At 57.7% G+C, this 21,725-nt stretch overlaps 2 protein-coding genes across 6 annotated transcripts in view; one reads left to right on the top strand and one right to left on the bottom strand.

The window, feature by feature from the left end:
* OTOF (otoferlin) overlaps positions 1-4,280 on the bottom strand; it is a 92,910-nt gene extending 88,630 nt beyond the window's left edge. For all 4 annotated transcript variants that reach the window (XM_045054827.1, XM_045054828.1, XM_023252024.2 and 1 more), the window contains exon 1: positions 4,127-4,280. In XM_045054827.1, the coding sequence (XP_044910762.1) occupies positions 4,127-4,205 (79 nt within the window). In that variant the 5' untranslated portion in view covers positions 4,206-4,280. The remainder of the gene's footprint in view (positions 1-4,126) is intronic.
* Positions 4,281-8,145: 3,865 nt separating this feature from the next.
* CA3H2orf70 (chromosome A3 C2orf70 homolog) lies at positions 8,146-21,360 on the top strand. 2 transcript variants are annotated; one of them, XM_023252022.2, is made up of 6 exons: positions 8,164-8,300; positions 15,254-15,349; positions 15,436-15,537; positions 18,445-18,718; positions 19,931-20,043; positions 21,153-21,360. In XM_023252022.2, exons 3-6 carry the CDS (start codon positions 15,497-15,499, stop codon positions 21,295-21,297), a joined length of 573 nt encoding a protein of 190 aa, XP_023107790.1. In that variant the 5' UTR covers positions 8,164-8,300; positions 15,254-15,349; positions 15,436-15,496; the 3' UTR covers positions 21,298-21,360. The 2 variants fall into 2 exon arrangements, with proteins under 2 accessions (XP_003984465.3, XP_023107790.1); XM_003984416.6 differs by lacking the exons at positions 15,254-15,349; positions 15,436-15,537 and having other exon boundaries at positions 8,146-8,300.
* Positions 21,361-21,725: the final 365 nt, after the last annotated feature.

Genomic DNA, 21,725 nt, shown 5'->3' with positions numbered 1-21,725 from the left:
GGACTCCCCAGTGTTTGCTAGAGAATGAAGTCAGCCTCCCTCTGGGGTCCCCAAAGCCCCTCTGGCCTGGGACGTCAATGGAGGGTTCTTGGTTCGTAGCTTCCGAGGCCTCTTCCAGTCCCTGATCCCCCTTGGATAGAAAGCTGGGGTGGGGGTGGGGGGGCTCACATTTGGGGACATTGAACCCAAGAATGGCAGTGCCACCGTGGAAGATTGACAGCCCACTAGTGAGCGAATACTCAAAGACAGGGGCTGTTTCATACTCATTTGGATGGTGGGACCCAGTGCTTAGCATGGGGCTCAGTTAGGCTAGCTCAGGTGGGACCCCTGTCTTAAAGGTGCTCAGACACGAGTGCAGCATCCAGAACTGGGGCGGTTTCTAGAATACCAAGTGGCCTAGTTGAGCTGTGGCAGGTGTATGCACACAGTACCACAAGGGAGGGGGAAGGCTTCACAGAAGAGGTGACATGTGAGCTGGGTCTTGAAGGGTGGATAGAATTAATGGGAGTCTTCAAGAGGGAGGGCGGGAGCCATTCCGGACAAAAGAAATGAATGTCTCAAGGTCTGGAGATATACTGGGCTTGTATCTTTGGGGAATCGCAGGAAATTCAGAGTTACAGGAATACAGTGGGGGGGGGGGGGTGGGGAGAGGAGGAGAGAGAAGTCTCTGGGCCGAGGGGGAAGCCTTGATAAAGCAGACCTTTATCACCAGTTCTGGTGAATTAAGTGGAGATCAGACCCAGCCCCCAGACAGCACCCATCTCACACATCCAATCCCCAAACCCGGTGTCTTGGCCAGAAAGCTCAGGGACTTGTCCCGGGCAGTCTGTCACCATTTCCCCAGGTTTGGATGGGCTGAGTACTGGGCACAAGGTTGGACTAGAGGAATAGAGAGACCCTCCCATCCTGTGTCCCCTGGTTCTGATGGGTGCCAAGAACTATTTTAGCAGTTGAAAAAGGACAAACCCCAGGTGAATACTTGTTTCTCTTTGAGTAGCCACCTGCCATCAAGATGGCTCCTTTCTAGACACTCCTGATTCTGGCTGCAGTCCTCTGAGTTAAATTGGGACCATTGTCTCATCTTGTTCATGGGAGGCCAAGGCTCTGGGACTCTGGGGTCTGCATGCACCACGGGGACCAGGGGCCAAGCCTTCTGTGTCTTCTGTCTGACCCAATGGACTGTAACTCCGGCAGGCAGGGGCTGTGTCTTTACCTCCGGGGTCCTAGGCTTGTCCACAGATATCAGGACGGCCAGTGAATTAATGAGTAAGGGCAAGATCATGTTAGGAGCCACCGTTGGGGTAGTAAAAGCTAAGAGCTCGAGACAGGGCTGGGTGGTGAGCACTGTGTGAGCTTGAGGGTGGGACGGCCAGCTGACTCAGTGGCAGGGACAGAGAGATGGCCAGGGACACAGCTGGTGCTTGCCCAGCCCACTTGGGAACAAGGGTCTCAGGGGCGGTCTGCTCTGGGCCTGGATCATCTTAGCCAGGGGGTCCCTATGGAGCAGAGGCCATGCCCAGTTTGCTTGCTCCTGGCACAGGTCGGGAAGCCCTCAGAAGGGCTCTCCTCTCCTCTTTGTATCTCACAATGTGCCCTCTCTCCTGCTCCTGGGCAACAGAAGAAGGAAATCGGGCTGGAGAAGAGAGGACTCAGGATCCCGTAGCTGCCCCAAGCAGCACTAGAATGGGCGCCTCACAGACCTATCAGTCATCTGAATGCTCCTTCCTTAAATTCTTCCAACACCTATTGTTTCACAGAAGCAGCCTGGTGAGGTCGATATTATCAACATGCCCATTTTTAAGATGGGGAAACTGAGGATCAAAGAGGCGAAGGGAGTGGCAGAACCTAGGTACGACCCAGGGCTTCTGATTCCATATCTAGAGCTTTCTCCACCATAGCCCCATAGGGCTCCTGGGTGGCACGGCACAGAAAGTCAAGCTATATTCCAGCCAGGTCATCTGGTCTACCAGGGTCACTGCCGATAGACACAACTCTCTAGGGGTCCCCCACCCAAACTTTGAACTTCACTCAAGGGATTAGGGGAACTGGGGGCCAACACCTCCCTGTGGCTGTTCTCCAGTTTCTCAGTTCCCCCTGCAGCTGTTTGCCTGGACATCAGTGGTTGCGTATGCCAGGAGGTGCTGTGGAACACTCTAGATTGGGCCGGTTCCTCTGAATTGTTGTTAGTGTTGGTCTTCTGAAATATCTATGGTTGTCAACGGCTGGCTGCAGCAGACGAATGGCTGAGAAATATCTGGTTGTTATAAAGGACTCTTTCTGGAAATCTCCTTGTCATCTGCCTATTCCTGCTGCCCAACTCCTTCCCCAGAGCTCCGTCTCTGGCCACCTGCTGCAGGTACAGAGCGTGGAAGTGGATCTCTCCACTCAGTCCAGAGGGCACAGGTTGCAAAGAGGCAAATTCCTGTGTGGTCAGTTGAGGCTGGAGGGCCGGCCCTACTGCTCAAAGAAAAAGGTGGGCATCAGGTAGGTAGGGTGCTCACCCCCAGCTGACCAGGAAGAGGTAAAGGGGCTTGCAGGATTGAGCAACCAGGGCCGGGGGTGAGATGTCTCAGTCCCTCCACTGAGGCCGTGCGGATCTCTCTACAACCGGGCCTTGGTTTCTCTGCCTGCCAACGGGACTGGTTTGCGCAGCCAGGGACTGTCCTGACGGGGCCCCAACAGCATGGCCATCTGTAGCGAAACAGCCAAATACTGTGCTGTCTGTGGAACACAGGGACACATTTCACCGATGAAAGGACACGCTTGCTTTTTCTAAAGCCAGCAGGTGGCACACAGAGATCCAGGGTGCTGCAGACAAAGCCGTCCTTGGGCTGGTGTGGGAAGCAACAGGCAGCCTGCCGGCCCTTCCTCTCGCACCTGCCAGCGGGGACACTGCGGTCCCTTGCCCCCCTCCCGATTCTGTGCACAACAGGCTGCAGAGTGCACAACGCGGACCTCCTGCCGGAGCCGGTCCAACTGAGGGGTGATGCGGGCACCGGGGCTGCTGTCCCTGGTCACCCCTTTCCCTCCTAACCCAGGTGTGGATGTGCGTCCCGCCCGGGGCCCCGATGCTCACTTCGCTCTTTAATCTGGTGGGGTTCTCTCAGCTCCTGTCCCACCCCCAATCTCACCCCCTCTCTGGGAGGAAGGGCCGTGTCTGGTGAGCAGGGCTCTGGCCTCTGGCCAAAGGCCACCAGAGATGCCCCGGCCCCAGGGCTGGGAAGCAGAGGTGGGTGGCACAGGTAACCCTGGCCTTACTTTTTCTACTTAAACCTTCAGGGGCTGCCCGCCGTCCTCAGGGTGAAGGCAGCCTCGCCTCCTTGCTTCCGCCGGCCTCTGCCGCCTCAGCTTCTGCGCTCCGTCAGGGCTCCAGCCTCATGGGTCCTCGGTCTCTCCCCTGTTCCATGTTCTAGTTCCTTCCTCCCCCAGCCATGAGCATCCTGTCTCCTGCTCCTGCTTTGCCCTCACCTCCTCGCCTTGCTCCCTCCTGCTGGTCCCTCGGGTTTCAGCCAAGGGGCTACCTCTTCCAGGAAGCCTTCCTGGACCATCCTGCCCCAGCCTGGGTTGGGGCACTGCTTCTGTGGCTCGCGTGTTGTACTTGTCCCCATCCTCATCATATCACACACCTGTCCTACTTGTCTGCCCCCTGGTTCTTCTGTCCCACTGGATGTGGGCTCCTCAAGGGCAGGGCCTGGGTCATGCTCAGCCCCCGGCCTTGGCACACAGATCACAGGAAATGGTTGCTGGATGCACGAGAAAGGAGGAGGATAAGAAGAGAATTGACAGGGGAAGCCGGTGGGGCTCGCAGGATCCCCCTGAGCTCGGAGATGGGGTCCTTACTTCCACCTCCCCAGGACACCCCCGCAGGCAGAGGACCCTGCACCCCGCCAGGCACATTCCACATTGGCAAGTGCAGCGAGGGACACACAGATGCAGACATGGAAACACAGGGCACCCTGATTTTCAGGAAATCACAACGGCCAGCCGGGCCGGGAGCAGATAGCTGCCCATGAAAAGCCTCATCACCCCAACCCTCCTAGGAGTTCTTTTCCCACCCATCTTCCCTGCCCGGCCTCATCCCCATCAGCGCAGAGCTGGGGACCCTCTCAGACCAGGGGTTCCCTACCTCGGAAAGTCACTTTGGCGATCCGGTCGCCCCTGCCCCGAAGCTCCGAAACCGTCTTGAGGTGGACAAACAGGGCCATGCTGGTGTGTAGAGCCTGGACGCTGCCAGGCGGGAGCAGCTGGAGGAGAGAGCCTGGTGCAGCTCGGCTCACACGCCTCCCTCCCTCCCTCGCCGCCTCCTCCTGCGCCCCCTCTGATGCTGCCCACAGAGACCAAGGCAACCGAGCCAGCGAGCTGCTCCTTCCAGCGATCACAGAGACTCACAGCCCTGCCAGCCCCCGCCCCTCCAAGTTGTCAGCCTAGCGTGTGTGTGTGTGTGTGTGTGTGTGTGTGTGTGTGTGTTGTGCACCCTGCGTGCAGCCTGGGAGCGCAGGCTCAGAGTCAGAATTCATTATTCAGCAGCCGCCTGCTCCCAGATAAAGCCCTGCCCAGCTTCAGATGTCTTTTCCCAGCTCCTGGAGCAGAGGCTCCGGCCCGCCTCTCAGCAGGGCTCTGCTGCGCCCTGCTAGGCAAGCTCTGGCCCCAGGAGCGGGCAGATGGGCACGGATGGGCGTGTGTGTGGAAGGCGGGGGGGCGGGGGGCCAGGGGCGCGTACCCCTGCGGGGGAGAAGGAGCTCCACCGGCTGCGTGCACAGGAAGCTGGGCTGTCGCACTGGTGTTTGGTGGTGATTCAGTCCCCCCAGTCCAGTTGGCCACCAGGGCTGCGGGCGTCCGTGAGGCGCAGGGAGCCTGGATGGGCCAGGCCTGGCTGGGTCCCACTGTGCCGTCTAGAAATCCCAACTCAGGGTCCCCCAGCTGGAAACTCAGCATCTATCAGACAACGTTAAGGCTGTGCCCGGTGGCTGCTGTCAGAAAAGAGAGTCCTAAGAGGAAAAGGGAATGTTCTGCCTCCACCTGCTCTCACAGAGATTGTACCCCCAAGAGGCAGGGTCCTGGCCTCCTGCTTTGGGACCTCTGGATCTGGGAAGACGGCGGGCTCGGAAGCCAGGCTGAGCGTGACCGGAGACGCCCAGCTACGAAAGCCTCAGAGGCTTATGTTCCACGAAGGGCGATGCTTAAGGTCCAGGACACTAACCCAGCCCCATCCTGGGGCCTGGGGATGGAGAAGGCCGGGCCGGTGAGCCTCACTGGAGCAGAACCGTTAGGACTTGTAGCCCATTAGCTGCTGGGGTCGGGGGGCAGTGGGGAAGGGATATCTGGCAGAATTTCCAAGGACCAAAAAAGAACTGCCCTCTCTTCCAGCAACATACCCCGGGAGGCGCTTATAGAGAAAGGGACCCTGGGGACCAGGATCCCCGAACCTGGGGCCTTTGCAGGACCATCTGCACCCTTGGCCTTGCTGCTTGCTCTGTAAGGTATGCCCCCACCCCACCGCTGCCTTCTGGCGGGGACTCAGCCCAACTGGTGCCCATTCCTGAAAGTCTCTGCCCCCACCCCCACCCAGGCTGGGGTGCTGCCCCCGCCCCTCTCCTCTCACTGCTTCATCCTCACCATGGGGACACCCTGGTGTCCTACAGCTTTGCAACCCCAGAGCCTCACACAGAGTCCTGTGTATAGTTGGATGCCCAGGGCAGGTTGACAGGATGGGGGGCGAGCTTGGCGACCTGGAGTGAACAGAGTCTGAAGGTTCAAAAAGGAAATACTAAAATTTTCACAGCGTGCTAATCAGAGGTTACTCCGTGGGAATTCTACAGTCCAGTGGCCCGCGGCATGTCACAAGAGCCTCCTTCTAGATGTTTCCTTGCCACATTGCCTCCTTTTTCTTTTTAAATTTACCTTCTATTTTCTTCTCTCCCTTTCCTTCTCCAATTCTTGTTCTTCTCTCTCACTTTTACTTAACCACGTTGAAGCGAAGAGTATTTTAGCATATTGTATTTGTTCAATACGCATGAATGTCCCAAAACATTTTTAAACCAGGCAAGTTTAATGTCTCTTTAAAAAAAAAATTAACCAGGGGCGCCTGGGTGGCGCAGTCGGTTAAGCGTCCGACTTCAGCCAGGTCACGATCTCGCGGTCCGTGAGTTCGAGCCCCGCGTCAGGCTCTGGGCTGATGGCTCAGAGCCTGGAGGCTGTTTCTGATTCTGTGTCTCCCTCTCTCTCTGCCCCTCCCCCGTTCATGCTCTGTCTCTCTCTGTCCCAAAAAAAAAATAAATAAACGTTGAAAAAAAAATTAAAAAAAAATTAACTAGCATGTTCTATAAATAAGGTTATTAGGTGACCTTTGTTCATAGGGCTTGGTGGCACTTGAGAGGAAAAAAAAAAAAAAACCCTCCATCTCCTCCTTAGGCCCTTGGGTGGTTCTCTCCTGTAGGGGGTGAATTTCATGAGGTCTGTGCATCTTTAGAGAAAAGCCCATGAACTCACCCTAAACAAAGCATTGAGCTCAGCCCAACCTCAGTTTCTATATCGATAAAAGGGTAGTAATTCCATTCTGCCAACACATGGCATCCCTTTAGCGGAGACAGCTGACCTTCTGAAACCTAAGCCAGATCTTACTTTTTAATTTCCTCCCTCCTGACCATTATCCATTTCTGGAACTCTTAGTATAAAATTTATTCAGCAAGCATACACTAGCTCCTTCCAGTAACAGGTGCTGGGGATTCCGAGACGAATGTGATCCAGTTTCCGGCCTTAAGCAGAAGAGACAGACTGGAACACAGGCAACACAAGAGTGCCAGGTTCATGGGCACAGTCGGCTGGCAAATTATAATGGGGGACACAGTGGGCACTCGACCTGGGCCAGGGGAACACCTTCCTAGAGTATAGCACACCTGACCTGAGGGTTGTTGTTGTTTTTTGTTTGTTTTTTTTTTTTATAACTTTTACAAATGTCTTTCTCATTATTGCTCATATTCTGCAGGGGGGATTTAGACATACACAGATCTGACCGCCGTTTGAAGGGCGGGCACAGACTTCCACCTGGTTACAAGCACTCACTCCCCTTCAGTTCCTTTTCCTCCCCAGGCCACCGTTTTCCTCCTTCTTGCACTTCTTGGAAGGCCTGTGCACCCCCTCTCCCCCAACTCCATTGTCATCTGCCAGAGAAAGCCATTTGAGAATTCCGCTTGCAAAAGCATCCTGCGAGCTCATTAGTGTCTGTGGTCTTCATCAACTGCCGTTTACAGAATCAAGCTGTGAAGAAAACACTTCTCCTCGGACAGGATTGGATGGAACCGTGAAGGCCAAGGGTAAGCCGCAGAGGGTTCTTGCTGATATCAGGGCTGCTGCGCGGGGAGCTGAGGAGGCAGGTCTGGCCCCAAGTCTCAGAGCGTGTCGCCTTGGAGGCTGTCACCACTCTCATGCCCCAGTTACAGACTCCGGCCGGGAGGAGGATCGCTGGAGAAACCGGACCTGGGGGCACCAGCTACAGGAGGGGGGCACTGCTTCGAGAAAGCCTCACCGGGGCCTTTGGCAAGTTTGCTCTGTGGCACAATTACGCCAACTGAACTTGGGTCCCGGGACAGGTGGAAATCACACCCCCAGACCTTTCCACCATTTGCTTTTTGCCCCTTACTTGTAAACCACTCGTGTGGAGTAGTTTGAGGGGCAAGACGAGGTGAGAGGGAAGTTCCCAGGGAGAGATGAGAGATTAATGAAGACAACTCCTCTTGAGGAACGGGGGGGGGGGGGGGGGGGGGGGGGGGGGGCTGAGGGGGGGGGTCGCTGGCTCCTGGGCTCCCTGCAGCCCCTCGGGCTCCTGGAGCACAGCCACGGTGGGGCTGCTGCTTTCTGCTCTGTCTCCAAAGCGGGTACGCTCCAGGCCAGGTCAGCGAGTCTTGCAGGGGGCAGAAGGGCACTTGGGGCGCATGGGGGCCGGGCCTGTCCACAGAGTTTCCACCCCATCCCGCGTCTGAGCGGCACCACACCCCTGCTGGTGGTGAAGCGCAGAGATGAGCCCATTCCCGGACGTGAAAGCTGAGCTTGGAGGCCCACAGGAGAGCAAGTAGGGGGCTGGCCCCGGAACAATGCAGCGGGCGGTGGCTTGGCCCAGGTCACGGTCACGTTGCCAGGCACGCGGTTGCCAGGGGACCCCGGGCTGTTTACCGTCGTCGGGCAGGGAGGGGCAGGCGCCGGGCTCGCTGCGCACTCGAGGCACCCACCATGGCCTCCCGCAGCGCGGGCACCCTACTGACCGAGTTCAATGCCACCTACGTGCCCCTCGGCCTCATGCCCGGGTAAGGCCGTCGCGCCCCCTGCCCCGCCCCTGCCTGAACCATTCTGTCGGAGCGCCACCCCCCACCCCGCAAAACCCTCCTTTCGCTAGAAACTGGAAACTCCGCACTTGCGCTTTTGGGGTTTGAAAGAATCAGGGCTCCAGTTGTTCACCTGGCTGGGTGACCTTCCCGGGAGGGATTGCGTGCCCCGAGCAGGCGGCGACTGGGCGCGGACAGGGGCTGTCTCCGCGTCCCTCTTCCTGGGAAGTGAGTCCCCAGCGAGCGCAGAGCATGCCCAGCCTGGGACCCGGGGAAGGGGGAGGAGAGGGAGCCACCTGGTAAGCTGGGTTTGGAGACCCCTGGGCAGGAGTGACAACGTGAGGAACCGGAGAAGGGGAGCTGGCCTTTCGCGCCCCAGCCCACCTAGGATCCAGACAACAGTAGTGTTTGTTGGATGAAGGCGAGAAGAAGACGAGTGGGCCCTGGGTGGGCTCCAAGAATCTGGCCAGGTAGTTATTGCTTCATTTGGACATTCCTTTGGTAAAGACGTGTTGAGCGCTGGGGAGGTGCCAGGGGTTGTGAGAAGACAAGCAGGGGGCCGCCCTGGGTGGGTTCCCGTGGTGGTGTAGATACAGAAGGTTTAGTTCAAAGCCATCTTTGCAGCCTTGGAGAGTGGTGTTTACACCGCATTCTGGGTGTTCATCGTGAGGTTTCATTCTACGCGCAATTATATTTTTTTCTGATGCTCCCCACTGTCCCCAGTTGGAAACTTAACCCTCCCCAAATGTCCCCCTGCTCTGCCAGGGGAAGTTGCATATTTCGGAAGCAATCCTAGGTTGCTTCTGTCGCCGCACCGCTTGTCTGCAGTTCCCTTGAGCACTTTGTCCTGTGATTGATCTAGAAATTGTGGTAATGAGTGAATCATAAAGAAGGCTCCAAGCATGAACTGGACTAGTTTGGATAGCCGAGCCTGTATCTGTGGCTTTCTCTGCACGGATCTTTCTGGGAGGCATATGCTCACCCTAAAGATCCCCATCAGTGAGGAATGAATGGACTTATCTTATGTTTCTAAATGCTACCTCATTGGTAATTCTGTTAACTTAATGAAAGAATCCAAGATTCCCCACCACACTTGGATAATTATTATTTTTGTGCCTTTTCGAACATTAATCACAGGATTTTAAGCAGAGCCAGTCTCCTCCGACGCTCCGATCATCCCCCTTACCAGTTTGATTCGTAGAGGCAGGGCGTATTCACAGTGGTAAAGACCTTGGAGATCATGTAGCCCAGCCCTCTTCTGTTCCAGATGTGGTCACTGAGGTCTGGGGCCGGGGGAGAGGGGGACTTGCACGAGCCCCAGGCTGGCGTTGGAAGAGCTGGCCTGGCACCGGGTCCCTGATGCCTTGTGGTGGCATTGGGAGCCCCCAGGTAATGAGCACCTACTACGTGCCAGGCACCGTGCTGGGCTCTTTACAAACATTCTGTAAAAACCCTTTGCAACATCCCAGATGAGAAATAAGCAGCTTGCCTCGGGTCATTCAGCAAGCTACCCAGCCGTGTCTTTGTGACCTCAGCACCCCGGCTCTCCTGAATCCCTCCAACTGCCGTCTATTATCATTAGTTAGATCCCTGCGGTGTTCAGGGACTGATTCTCGGTACCAAGGGGAACAGGATGCTGGTCTTCAGACTCGCTGGCCAGGGTGCTCTGTCTGGTCCCTTGCTGCTCTGGGCAGCACAGCCCTCAGCCACCTTGCCACTGTCTGGGCTGTGTGCCCCCCCCCCCTGCTGTGAGCGGGGGATTCTTGGGTCCGAGTCCCTGGGATTGTGAGGCTTTTTAAGGGATGTGATCAGCCTCAGTGGGGCTCTGTGCCTCTTGCTAGCAGGTCGGACCTCAGTGGTATCCACCCCGCCCCCCCGTCTCTGCCTCCCACCACACCTCACCAGGCTCTTAGTCCAAGCACGTGACCTGCCACCGTGCGTTCATTCACGGCCAGGCTACTACTGCCCCGATGCCCCCCGCTCCGCCAGGGGCTGTCACCAGCAGCCAGGACTTTCACCAGCAACCCCCTCCTCTCCCGCCCCCGACTTCCCTGCATTTGCCTGGAGTGGCAGCTGTGCCCATATCTGCCGCGGAGCTGGCCTGGGCTCCGGGACCCTAAAGCCAGTGCCTTCCACTATCAGGAGGGTGGCCGTTACCTCCAGGACGGCGGTCCCACAAAGGCGGCTGTATCCACTTCCCCAGGATCCCCGTGCGATAGATCTGCTGGTAAATGTTTGACAACCAGCTCTCTGGAGACAGGGTGGGTCGTGATCTGTAGCACTCATCTACTATCTGCGGCATCAACACCCCCACCACGGCTGACTTCAAGCCGCCAAAATGGTGTCACAACTGCAGAGCCGGGGCGGGACGCAAAACAGCGCACACAGTCATTCCGCCCGCCAGACACAACAGGCACAGCTAACCCCAAGAACACAGACGGCCGCGAAACACGGCGATACGATTAGGTGGTGATGAGCATTGGGTGTTTATTGCCTTTGCTGTCAACGTGATTTCTTTCACTGTGACTTTATATAACTTCTTGTATTTTTGTATAATTTCGCTTTTAAGCTGGGCTTGTTTAACCACAGCCCGGAAAAAAATCCTCGAAATTTAGTCATCAGCTCTCGTCAGCCAGTATGAGCCGAGACGGGCCACCTCTAGCACACCACCGCCTCCTGCCAGGTGCTTCAGGCCTGAGACCTCACCTTCCAGGTGGGAGAGGGGAGCCCCTTCCTTTTCAGCCCCAGCCCTGCCACTGGAGGCGCGGCCCCGGGACAGGCAGGTGCATCCCGGGCTACCAAACAAAGGCCACCTGCCAAAGAGACATAGGAGACCCCGCGTGTCCAGATAGGTCACTGAAGCCTCTCACGCAACCCTAAGGAACTGGGGAGCCTTTCTGAGAACAGGGGGTCAGGTGCTCCTGGAGACCGAGGCTTCATAACAGGGCCCCTCCTTCTTTCCAGAAGAATCATCAGCCCTTAAAAAATGTGCCTCCGTTTGTCAGTTCATTTCAACAAATATTTGGAGAGCAGCTACTGAGCGCCAGGACTGACAGGGACGCAGATAGAACTCCTTGCTCCCCCCCCCCCACCCCCCACGGAGTTTATATTCCAGAAAGGAAGACTACACTAAAGGCCCAGGTAATTGCACACAGCGAGAATGTGAGGTGGGACATAAAGAGGGTCACAAAGGGCACAGACGGTTCAATGGAGAGGACAGGCAGGTCTGTGGGTGGCTCCTTGGAAAAGAGGGTATTGGACATGGCCCTTGAGGCTGAGGTCACAAGGTCGGGAGAGGAGGAGAGAAGCCTCTTGGGGATGGAGGGGATGGCCTGAGGGAAGGCAGGGGTGGAGGTGCTGGCCGGCTCGGCCTCCAGAGCTGCAGATGGCCTACTGAGCGGGAGTAGGAAGGACACGGATGTGGTTTAGAAGCTGGGAAGGCCCCCCTCCAGGAGGCCCGCGTCAGGCCGGGCCTGGAGTGCCTGGCTGGTTCCTTCCTCATTTCATAGACAGTGGGGAGCCCTTGAAAGTTGTTGCCCAGGGGAAGGATCTGAAGGAACTGCACTCAGCAGGAAGTGTCGAGGAGAGGAGAGCGCCAGCGGAATGAGGATGTGCCGAATAGTTGCAAGTTAATTAGTTAATAAGGCTGCTCATGGGATCTCTGATGGCTCCTGGTAATTAATTTTAATGTCAGCTATGGGGCCATTTTGCTCCCTGTATACTCTCTGTACGCACAGGGACACACACACACACACACACACATGCGCACGCACACACGCGCGTGCGCACCCACGGTGGCTGCTGGGGACCCAGCTGAGCACTGTCTCCCAGCTTGTGTGCAGGTGGGTGAGGAGCCGGGCAGCAGATGAGGGGGTCCAGGAGGAGGTGTGGCAGTGCCACGGGGACTGTTGGATGCCCTGTTACAAAACCTGTCACTCATTCCCCTCTGTTTTCTCCGCCTCAGCCGGCCCCACGGCCAACAAAAACAGGCCTTGGGAACCTGTTTTACCATAGGACCACACAGGGGCTTGCTCGGGGCACACAAACGCAAGTGCGTCCAGGGGACACAGGCCTGGCTAGCCAAGGCGCGCCCTCTGAGCGCTAAAGAAATGTGACCGTGTGCACCTCTGTGCGCACACCCGTGCCCCTCCGTGAGCGGCAGGTTCTGAATAGGATCCCCAGGGGAAGCAGAACCTTAGGAGGATTGCGGAGGAGAGGGCTTCTATTGTACTGGGATGCAAATATCTTGGCATTCAGAGCAGGTAGAAAAGCAGGGAGCAGAGGAGGAGTATAGCAGAGAGCCTGGGGGTGGTGAAGACAAGAATCCCGGGAACACGTCATATGTCTATGGCTCCTTTCTTCCAAGTACGAACGCCAAGGCCCCTGTGGGTGGGACACTGCGTGCGCTTTGTAGATCAGAGCCAAGCCCCTTTAAAACAGTGTTCGGGGACGTGGTGGCCCCCGGGTTTCTGGACTTCTGCCTCCTCCAGCAGACATTTATTGAACACTTGTCCTGGGTTAGGTGCCGCGTAGGTGCCGAGGATAAAGAGAGCACAGGTTAGCACAGGAGATGGACGAGTGTGCACCTGACTGTGCACGAAGGATGTGACACACAGTCTAGGTAGAGGGTGTGTGGTTAGGGAAGGCGCCAGAGAGCCCTGGTGCTGGGAGTGGGTAGGGAACTCCCCCACCCCCACCCCCCCGGGACACGGCATCCCAGGTAGAGGAAATGTGTGCAAAGCCTCCGAGGTGCGGAGCACGTGAGGCCCAGAGATGTGATGCTTCCGGGGCCTTGGGCGCTTGTGGGGAAGTGAGAAGGGAGAGAGGTGACCACGGTGGTGTGACACGTGTTTGAGAAAGATCACTCCGGCAGCAGCGTGGACAACAGGCTGGAGGGGTGAGACTTCAGTCTGGGAGCCTGGCTCGGAGATTCAAGACCACCCCGGTGAGCGAAGAGGGAGGCTGGCTGCTATGGGGAACGTCACTTGGGGACTTGGGGAGAGAGGAGGGGTGCGGAGAGGGATGGAGAAGGGAGGATGGGGTGAGTCCTGGTTTCTGGCTCAGGTCATGATCTCACGGTTCGTGGGTTCGAGCCCCACGTCAGGCTCTGTGCTGACAGCTCAAAGCCTGGAGCCTGCTTCGGATTCTACGTCTCCCTCTCTTTCTCTGCCCCTCCCCCACGCACGCTCTGTTTCTCTCTCTCAAAAATAAATTTAAAAACGTTAAGAAAAGAAAAGAAACATAGAGACACAGATCCGGGCATCTCTGGTGTATGGGAGGTGGTAGAAGTCTAACATAAATGAGCTCTCCCAGAGGGAGAGGGTCCCTCAGAAGAGAAGGGGACTCTGGGGCACCCAGAAGCACCTAGTAGATGAGCAGAGGAAGAGAGCCAGCTCCCAGGCGATTCCCCTCCACACTGACCCCTCTTCAAAGCCTGACCACAAAGGAAGGCCCTTGGCGGAGTTCCCCAATACCTCTACCCCGCCCCCGCCCCGGGAACGGGCCTCCCTCCCTGCATTTAATAGCATCAGCCCCTCCACCTCCAGCACAGCTCGTGCACCCACCGTGTGACTCAGTAAATAATGGAATGAAGGGGGTAGGCTGCAGGAAGAAAGGCTGAGCTGTGGACCTCTGTGTCCCCAGTACGCAGGGCACAGTAGCTTCCCAGTAAAGTAACTCCCAACACTATCCCACTGTCTTAAAAAAAAAAAATGCATGTACAAAGCGTCAAGAAACAAACCAGCCCAAATCCAAACGCCTGGAATTAACCCGGGTTAGCATTTGGGGGGACGGCATTCCAAGTTTCTCTTTGCGTGTCTTCTCAGCTAAGAGACTAGAGGCTGGCTGGCTGGCCGGCCGGCCAGAAAGATAGACAAAGCAATGCTAGAAACATATGATCATGCCATATTTGCTACTTTAAAATGAAAATCATGGGGCGCCTGGGTGGCGCAGTCGGTTAAGCGTCCGACTTCAGCCCAGGTCACGATCTCACGGTCCGTGAGTTCGAGCCCCGCGTCGGGCTCTGGGCTGATGGCTCAGAGCCTGGAGCCTGTTTCCGATTCTGTGTCTCCCTCTCTCTCTGACCGTCCCCTGTTCATGCTCTGTCTCTGTCTCAAAAGTAAAATAAACGTTAAAAAAAAAAAATTAAAAAAAAAATAGACTTGAAGCTAACCAGTCATTTTAACAATTTCTACATTTCTGGGTATTCCTTTCTTTTGACTCCTCTCTTCCTTGGCAGGATTTTGTCCCTGCACACTGCTTGCAGGAGCCTATGGGTTTTGCTTTATTTCCTGAGCCCTTTCATGCCGGGAAAGGCCCGGGCGCCGCCTTTACGGCTAATGACCGCGTGGTCGGTTTGATATTCTCGGGTCACGCTCTTGTCCCTACAGACTGTGGCGGGCCACCTTTCTTTAGTTTTCCTTCTGTTGCTTTCTTGTCTTTTTGTTGGGGGTTGACAGCACCTGATGGCCCCCACCTCTCTCCTCCTTCATCCCGAACCCCCTGAGGAATAAGAAAGATGACCTAAGAGGGAAAGCTGAGAGTCCCGGAAAGAGGAGGCGGGGCTGGCTTGGGACAGGCTTTCCTCCTGGAGGGCAGCGTGTGGCCACCGAAAACAGGGCACAGGGGAGTCACGTGGGCTTGCTTGCTTCCAAGGAAAAGGGGGAGGGCGGGGTGGTCTCCAACAAGCCTCATTTCCCTCTTCAACCCACCAGTCCCATGTCCTTCCACCCCCAGGTGGCAAAGCAAGTAAGGGGACAGAGGCTCGGGGAAGGAAGAAGCGGCTCCCTACTTGCTTATCTGTGACCCCCCCCCCCCGGCTGTGGAGCCTGTATGTTTATTAGGTTTCATACACAGCACGGAGAACCCCCAGGAGCTCCGTTCGGCCTGCTGGCGTGCCGTTTCTTGCAAACGAGTCTCTCTCTGCCTCAGTGCAGGTGCCGCAGGGAGAGGGTGAGCCGAGGATGTTGGAGGTGGCGATTGGATGGTCTCGTGTTACCTTGATGAAAAAAATACAGGCTCACGTTTAAGCGGTGGGTCAGCGGTCGGGCCGAGGGAGGTCGAGGAAAGAATGGGGGAGGAGGAAGCAAAGGCAGAAGGTACAGTGTTCCTTCCACAGAGAAATTCGGGGACAAAGGAAGAGGAAGGGGGACACATGAGGCCGCAGGGTCCGCCGGAGGATGTCGCAGCCTGGGACAAGTGCACAGAAATGTGCGTCTCGGTAGGCAGAGGAGGAGAAGCCAAGAGAGGAGAGATTACGGATGGCAAGGAGGGAGAGCAGAGGCCGAGAGAAACCGGGAGGGGCCGACTGGACGCGTGAGGCCTTGGGAGGGGCAGGAATGGGGGCTCCAGACCCAGGAGGGGCTAAACCATGGCGGAGAGGAGGACTCTGTCCCGGAAGTGGCCAAGGTGACCTTGCAGGCATCACCAGCCCCAGCATCTTTCCAGGACAGAAGGGCAGAGGCAGGAGGGAGAAGGCTGGGATCCCCGGGGTCGTGGTCTCAAGGGCAGGAGGGGCGAGGCCGGACAAAGGCCTGCGTGTGGTGGACGGCTTCTCCCCTCACTCCCCGCTTGGGCCCGGGGAACCTCAAATGCTGCGAGGCTCTGGAAGGGACACGCTGTGGAGGGGAGGTAGGGCCAGGGGCCCGGGAGGGGCTCGTCTTCTGTTTCACCTGCTGTGGGGAGCGATCGGAAGCCCCGTCGGGAATCACCGTGCTTGGCTTTCTCGCCTCCCACCTGAAGACAAGGAGGAGGAAACCATGCAATGCCATCTGACTCTACTGGGGAGGAGGCCAAGGGGGCCCTGAGCAGCCGGCACAGGTGATCCTGAAGCGCTGACCCCAGAGGCCACCGTGCCCTTTGGCCTGGTGAGGGGGGACGCCCGCGATGTCGCAGGGGCCCTCAGGCTCCCCGCACCCCCTGGGGCTTCCCTGGTAAGGGAACTCGGCTGAGAGAAGGGGACGCGTCAAGCACCACAGTAGGGAGGCCTCAGGACAGGTGCCGGGGTCCCTGCAGCCTGGTCTGCCGGCGTTTGTGTGAGTAGGTCCGGCCGCAAACGTCGCTGGCGCCCTAGGCGCGCACCCACTCATCTTTTTGTTTGTTTCCTCAACACTTCCGACTCAGACCATGTGCCAGACCTGGTACGGAAAACTGGGGATCTGAAGGTGAGGAAGACGTGACCCGGCTGTGCCGGAGAGGCTCCCAGTAGTCTAGTGACGGAGACAAAGACATGAAAACAGACACGAGCATTGGGAGCAGGCACGGCTCGCGGTGCAGCAGGGAGGGCAGGACCGCCTAGACCTAGAAGAGGCGGCAAGGAAAGGATCTTCAAAGTGACAGGGCAGGTCTTTAGTCCTGGGGGGCAAGCATCCGGGGGCCGGGGGCCCAGGGCAGAAACCCAGGGGAGAAATGCAGGCGAGCGGTGGGAGAAAGAACATGCAAACGGTTCTTTACAACCGGGAGCATGGAGACCGGTGAAGTTGGAGAGGGGGACATAGTCGGCTCGCGGACAGCCTTGAATGCCACGTTGAGGGCTTGGCTTCAGAAAGGTCGCTCTGGTGGAGGTAGGGGGAAGGGGCGGGAGGAAGGGAGCAGTTAGGAGGATGGGGGGGCTCCTGTGCCTGCAGCCCAGCTAAGAGGCTGTGTGGCCCACGCCCAGGGCAGAGATGGAACCCTGGGCTTGAGGACTAATTGCACGTGACGGATGACGCTTGACTTGGCCACCTGCGGAGTGCCCGTCACCAAGATGGGACTAGAGGTTGGAGGCGGGGGTGCGGGTAAAGCCCAGGACACCCACAAGGGGTGCGTAGTGTGCAGCCGTGTGCAGGAGTCTGACGGGGCTTCCGGGCTGGAGATGTAGACCAGGGTCATCCACACAAGGGGGAAGGTTAAGGCCCTGGCATGGATACCATCACCCAGGGGACCGTGTGGGCGCAGGACAGGCCCGGAGAAAGAGAGCAGAAGAGGCGCACCATACGGGGGAAACTGAGAAGGAACGGTCAGAGAGGCGGGTGAAGCCAGCAGACAAGGAGAGAGCAGTGTCGTAAAATCCAGGAGCGGCGTTTCAAGACCGCAGAGGTCGGCAATGTCCAATGCTGTGGGAGACCCCTGGCGCCCTTGTCAAGAGCCATTTCTTTTCTTTCTTTTTTTTTTTTTTTTTTTGAGAGAGAGAGAGAGCAGGGGAGGGTCAGAGAGAGAGGGAGAGAGAGAGAATCCCAAGTAGGCCCTGCACTGTCGGTACAGAGCCCAATGTGGGGCTTGAACCCACGAACCGTGAGATCATGACCTGAGCTGAAACCAAGAGTGGAACGCTCAACTGACTGAGCCACCCAAGTGTCCCTGTCAAAAGCCATTTCACTGGCACCGTGGGGCCAGGGTGAGGTTTTAGGGGGTGAAAGCGACTGACTGGAGAAGCAAGACTCTCCATCATTCGCACAAAGTCTGACACTCATGCCCTTCGGCCGTCACTTGGCCAAAACAAGTCTTTGGCTCTCTGTGGAAGTCTCACCCGACCAGGGCTCCTCAGTGTACTGTGTGTGCTTGTGTCCTCTGTGTCTCCAAGCGTCCCCGCCCGCCGGTCCCCTGTCCGTCTCTGGCCTCCGTGGCTGCAGAGGGTGACGAGACCCCTTGCAGGCCGTCTGAGTGGTGCCTCGTGAGGTGGCTGAGCTGGAGCGAGGCTGCACATGTGAGCCCAGGCCTTGGCCACCACAGATCTGATGTCACACGTCACTGCTGCGTCCCCACCAACCTCTTAGATCCTCCCTACCCCTGATGAGATAGTGGCAGGACACCTCCCCATCTTCGGGCCAAACCCTGAGTATATGGAGAGTGACGTGCCCGCGGCCCTGCCGAGGGCTCAGGACGGGGCCCCGGTGCTCTGGCCCCTGCGGGAGCCCCTGGTCCGGAGGGGTGACCAGCCTCTGTCGGGAAGAAGAGGCCCAGGGTCTCCTTCGCTCGCCCTTCCCCGGAGCCCCGAGCTGGGCAGTGCATCCGAGGGAAGCCTCTCAAGGCCCAGAAGTGACCCACGGGGCCTGCCGCCACCCCCGCCCCGGGCTTTATGGGCCTGTCTTGGAATGGTTCTCAGAACCGTGCACTGAACTGCCCCCCCCCCACCCCGTGGCCATCGCAGGTACCAAGGCCATGTTCCCGGCGTGGCCTTCTCCTTTGGCTCCCCCTACGGCACCGCCACCCTCAAGTATTTCCAGGACCACCGTGACGCAGCCCTGGAGAAGAGCCGTACTGTCTTCAGCAAAGGCGGCCACTTCCCCACCCTCTTCTCCTCAGACCCCAACCTCGTGCTGAGTAAGCGCTCCCACACCCGGGACCGCTGGCTGCACACCCCCAGCTACACCCGCTTCAACCTGGACAGTGGCCGCTCCGCCCAGCTCACCGGCTTCTACCAGGTGGGTTGACCTGGGCCTGGCTGCTGTCCCCCCAGCAACCCGAGCGGTGGGGGGAGGGGTTTGGAGTGATCCCCGTCACCCTCCAAGAGGGACTTTGTTTGCTTTCTCCGAGCCCCTGAGCCAGCAGGGAACCTAGTGAGTTTGGCTGGGGTGTTGGGACAGGGCCTAGACTGCTTCCCAGATGACCCCCCACCCAGGGACTCCTGGGGCTCTTGCCCCAGCCCACCCCCAGGGAGGTGTTCCCACCCCCAGGGAGGTGTTCCCACCCTCACCTCTGCCCCATGACCCCGTGGACCCTCGCTTACTTCCTACTAGAGTAAAACATCAAAGATCCACCTACAGGATGAAACTTGCCCCCCACCACTCACACACAGGGCCACTAAGCCCCCGACCCTGGTTCTAGCCCCAGGTCTAGTCTCGATTGTACCCGGGTCCTGGTGCCCATCTGACACCTCCTTGCTCAGCAGCCCCTCTGAAGCCGTACCCCAAGTCAACCTCAGCCCCAGACCAGAACCTAACTGCCCACACCCCGATGTCCTTGTCCTGCCCCTCGGGCTCTTACAGCCTCCCCTGAGCCTGGTGCAGACGTGTCCCGGTGGGTCACAGGCACCTGGGTGCTCGCCCACCTCACTGGGGGCCAGGGCTCATTCTCTGCCGTGTCCCTAGAAACCCTGGTCTCTCCCTCACTTCTCTTGCAAACATGCCTCCAGCCCGATTTCAAAGACGCAGGTGTCCCCTGGTCCTCAGGGCAGAGAACTGTATGAGAAGGCAGGTCCTCAAGGAGAGGACCAGGTCAATGCTGCCAGACTCCAAGGGGCTGTGGGGACCATGTCAATGGGCGTGGGGGGGGGGCTTTGCTTTCCCTCATGGCTCTCACGCATAGCACCCCCAGTCCAGGGGGGCGGGAAAGGGAGAAACAAACACACGGAGCTTACCTGTGCCACCTGCTGAGCCAGGATTCACACCCTTGACCTCCGCTGGTCGCTCGCCTCATTTACTCTCCGCAGCAAAGCTGGGGTGGGGCGAGCCATCATCGCCATTAGACAGATGGGAGCTGGTCTCAGAGAGGACACCCAGCTGGGGCCTCCAACAGGGGCGTTAAGGGAGACGGCCCCACCCCCTGCCCCGGTATAGCCAGGCAGGAACTGCGGGTGCCCCAGGTCACTCCTGCACACTGACAACCTGTCATCTCTTCTTTGGGTCGAGCCGTAGATGGCGCAGCAGCATAGGAAGTACTATCTAGACAAGACGGGCATGGTGCCCCAGGTGCCCTACTTCATGCTGCCTGTGAAGGAGTGGGAACGATACCCCCTCCCCACCGACCTGTGAGTGCCTGCCCTCCCCCCTTCACGCATGCTACAAACACATGTCCATGGGGCACCTGCTTCCAGCCAGGCACACAGCCACTCACGCCGAGAAATGAGTGAAGACCTCACCCTAAGGAGCCTACGGTGCAGAGGGTGACAGTCACACAGCAAGGGGGTCAAGGTTAAGGGCAGCCTCAGAGGGATGAGCAGAATGAGCAGAATCTGAAAGAGTGCTTTCCTGGCCAGATGCACGGGGAGTTTGGGAGCAAACCTGTCATCTTGGCTGGCCTGAACCTTGCAGGCTTCTCCCCCCTGCAGTGTCAGCCTTGCAGCTACACTCGTCCAAACGTGGGCACCGCTGCTTCTGAGTAGCAAGGAACTGCTGCCCTCTGGTGGACACAGAGGGCACTACAAGAGCGGGAAATGCGTCCCCCCAGTCCCCACCAGACTCGGAAAACGTTCTCCTTGGGACCTCAAAATATCTTTCAAAGTCCAACTGTCCATCTAACAAAATATGAAAGTTCCCCACTGCCTGGACCTCACTCCTTTTATCTGAGAGAGCTGCTTTCCCCAGGGAAGGCCAGCTCTGCCCTTTGAGATAATCCAGGCACATGGTTCCCTTGCTGTCCCTCCTGTCACCAAGGCGCGGGAATTGGAAGTCTGTGCTTCCAAGGTGTTGTGTGGGGAAGGAGGGGTCAAGAGGTCAGTGGAAAGATCTTGGGTTTCCAACTACTTGCTGACCATGGCCATCATTTCTTATAACATTTGTTGCGTATCTGTTCCTCGTCCAGCATTATTTAAGTGCCTTATACGCATTGCCTCATTTAGTCCTCAAAACAAAGCTAACAGGGATGGGAGGTACCAACACTGGTCCATTTTATCCGTGTGCCCTTCCAGCGGGAGTTGAGCCGGAATCTCTCCCAGGTCTGACACCCACGTTCTCCCTCTTTACCGCTGCGCCATTGTGCAAATGCAAATTATTCTGATCTCGACTGCAGGGTGACTTACAAGACGTTTGAGCTGATGAGCAGCCAGCTCAGGGTGGGCTAGAAAATTGGGCACACGGGGCTGTGGGTGGGCACAGCCTTTCTGGAACGCTGCATAACCCTGTCTCCGTCCTCCCCCAGTCCTCCTCTGAGCCCAGAGAAGAAGTGGCACCTTTTAAGAGTATCTCCCGAGAACTTGAAGACCTACCAGAGGTTCCCCTCGGGGAAGAGGGTCACCCCCCACGAGCGGCAGAGGAGAGACTGCTACTTTGAGTTCAGAGCGTGATGCTGGAGAGCCTGGCCCTGACCAGGTCGGCCTTTCGGAATAAAATCTTTAGCCACGTCCAAACCCGTGGTCTTCGCCTCTGGCCTCCAGGAACGTTTGGCCATAGCGGGACAGCGCCCAAGGGTCCCACCCAACACCGAGTCTTAAGGGCTGTCAAAAGCTCAGTGCAGGGGTTCAAGCCGGTAGGAAGCAGCGTCCACTGACCCACTGGGCCCACGCAGCCCTCCTCTGAGGTGGGGGCAGGTAGAACCAAGGACTATAGGGCTCCCGAGTCTTGGTGGCAGGGTTACTCAGGTCCAGAGATACGCCCCATCGGCTCCCACTCGTGTAACAGAGGAAGACCCGTTATTGTACATCTGAGAATGAAAGTGAAGTGACCCCAGAACCATTGCACAGGGGGTCCGACGCAGAAGAATCCCAGTCTGAGC

This window comes from Felis catus, chromosome A3, assembly GCF_018350175.1.
Source record: "Felis catus isolate Fca126 chromosome A3, F.catus_Fca126_mat1.0, whole genome shotgun sequence".
Lineage (NCBI taxonomy): Eukaryota > Metazoa > Chordata > Mammalia > Carnivora > Felidae > Felis > Felis catus.
Note: the sequence above shows the minus strand (reverse complement) of the source record. Positions and strands in the feature narration are given on the sequence as shown.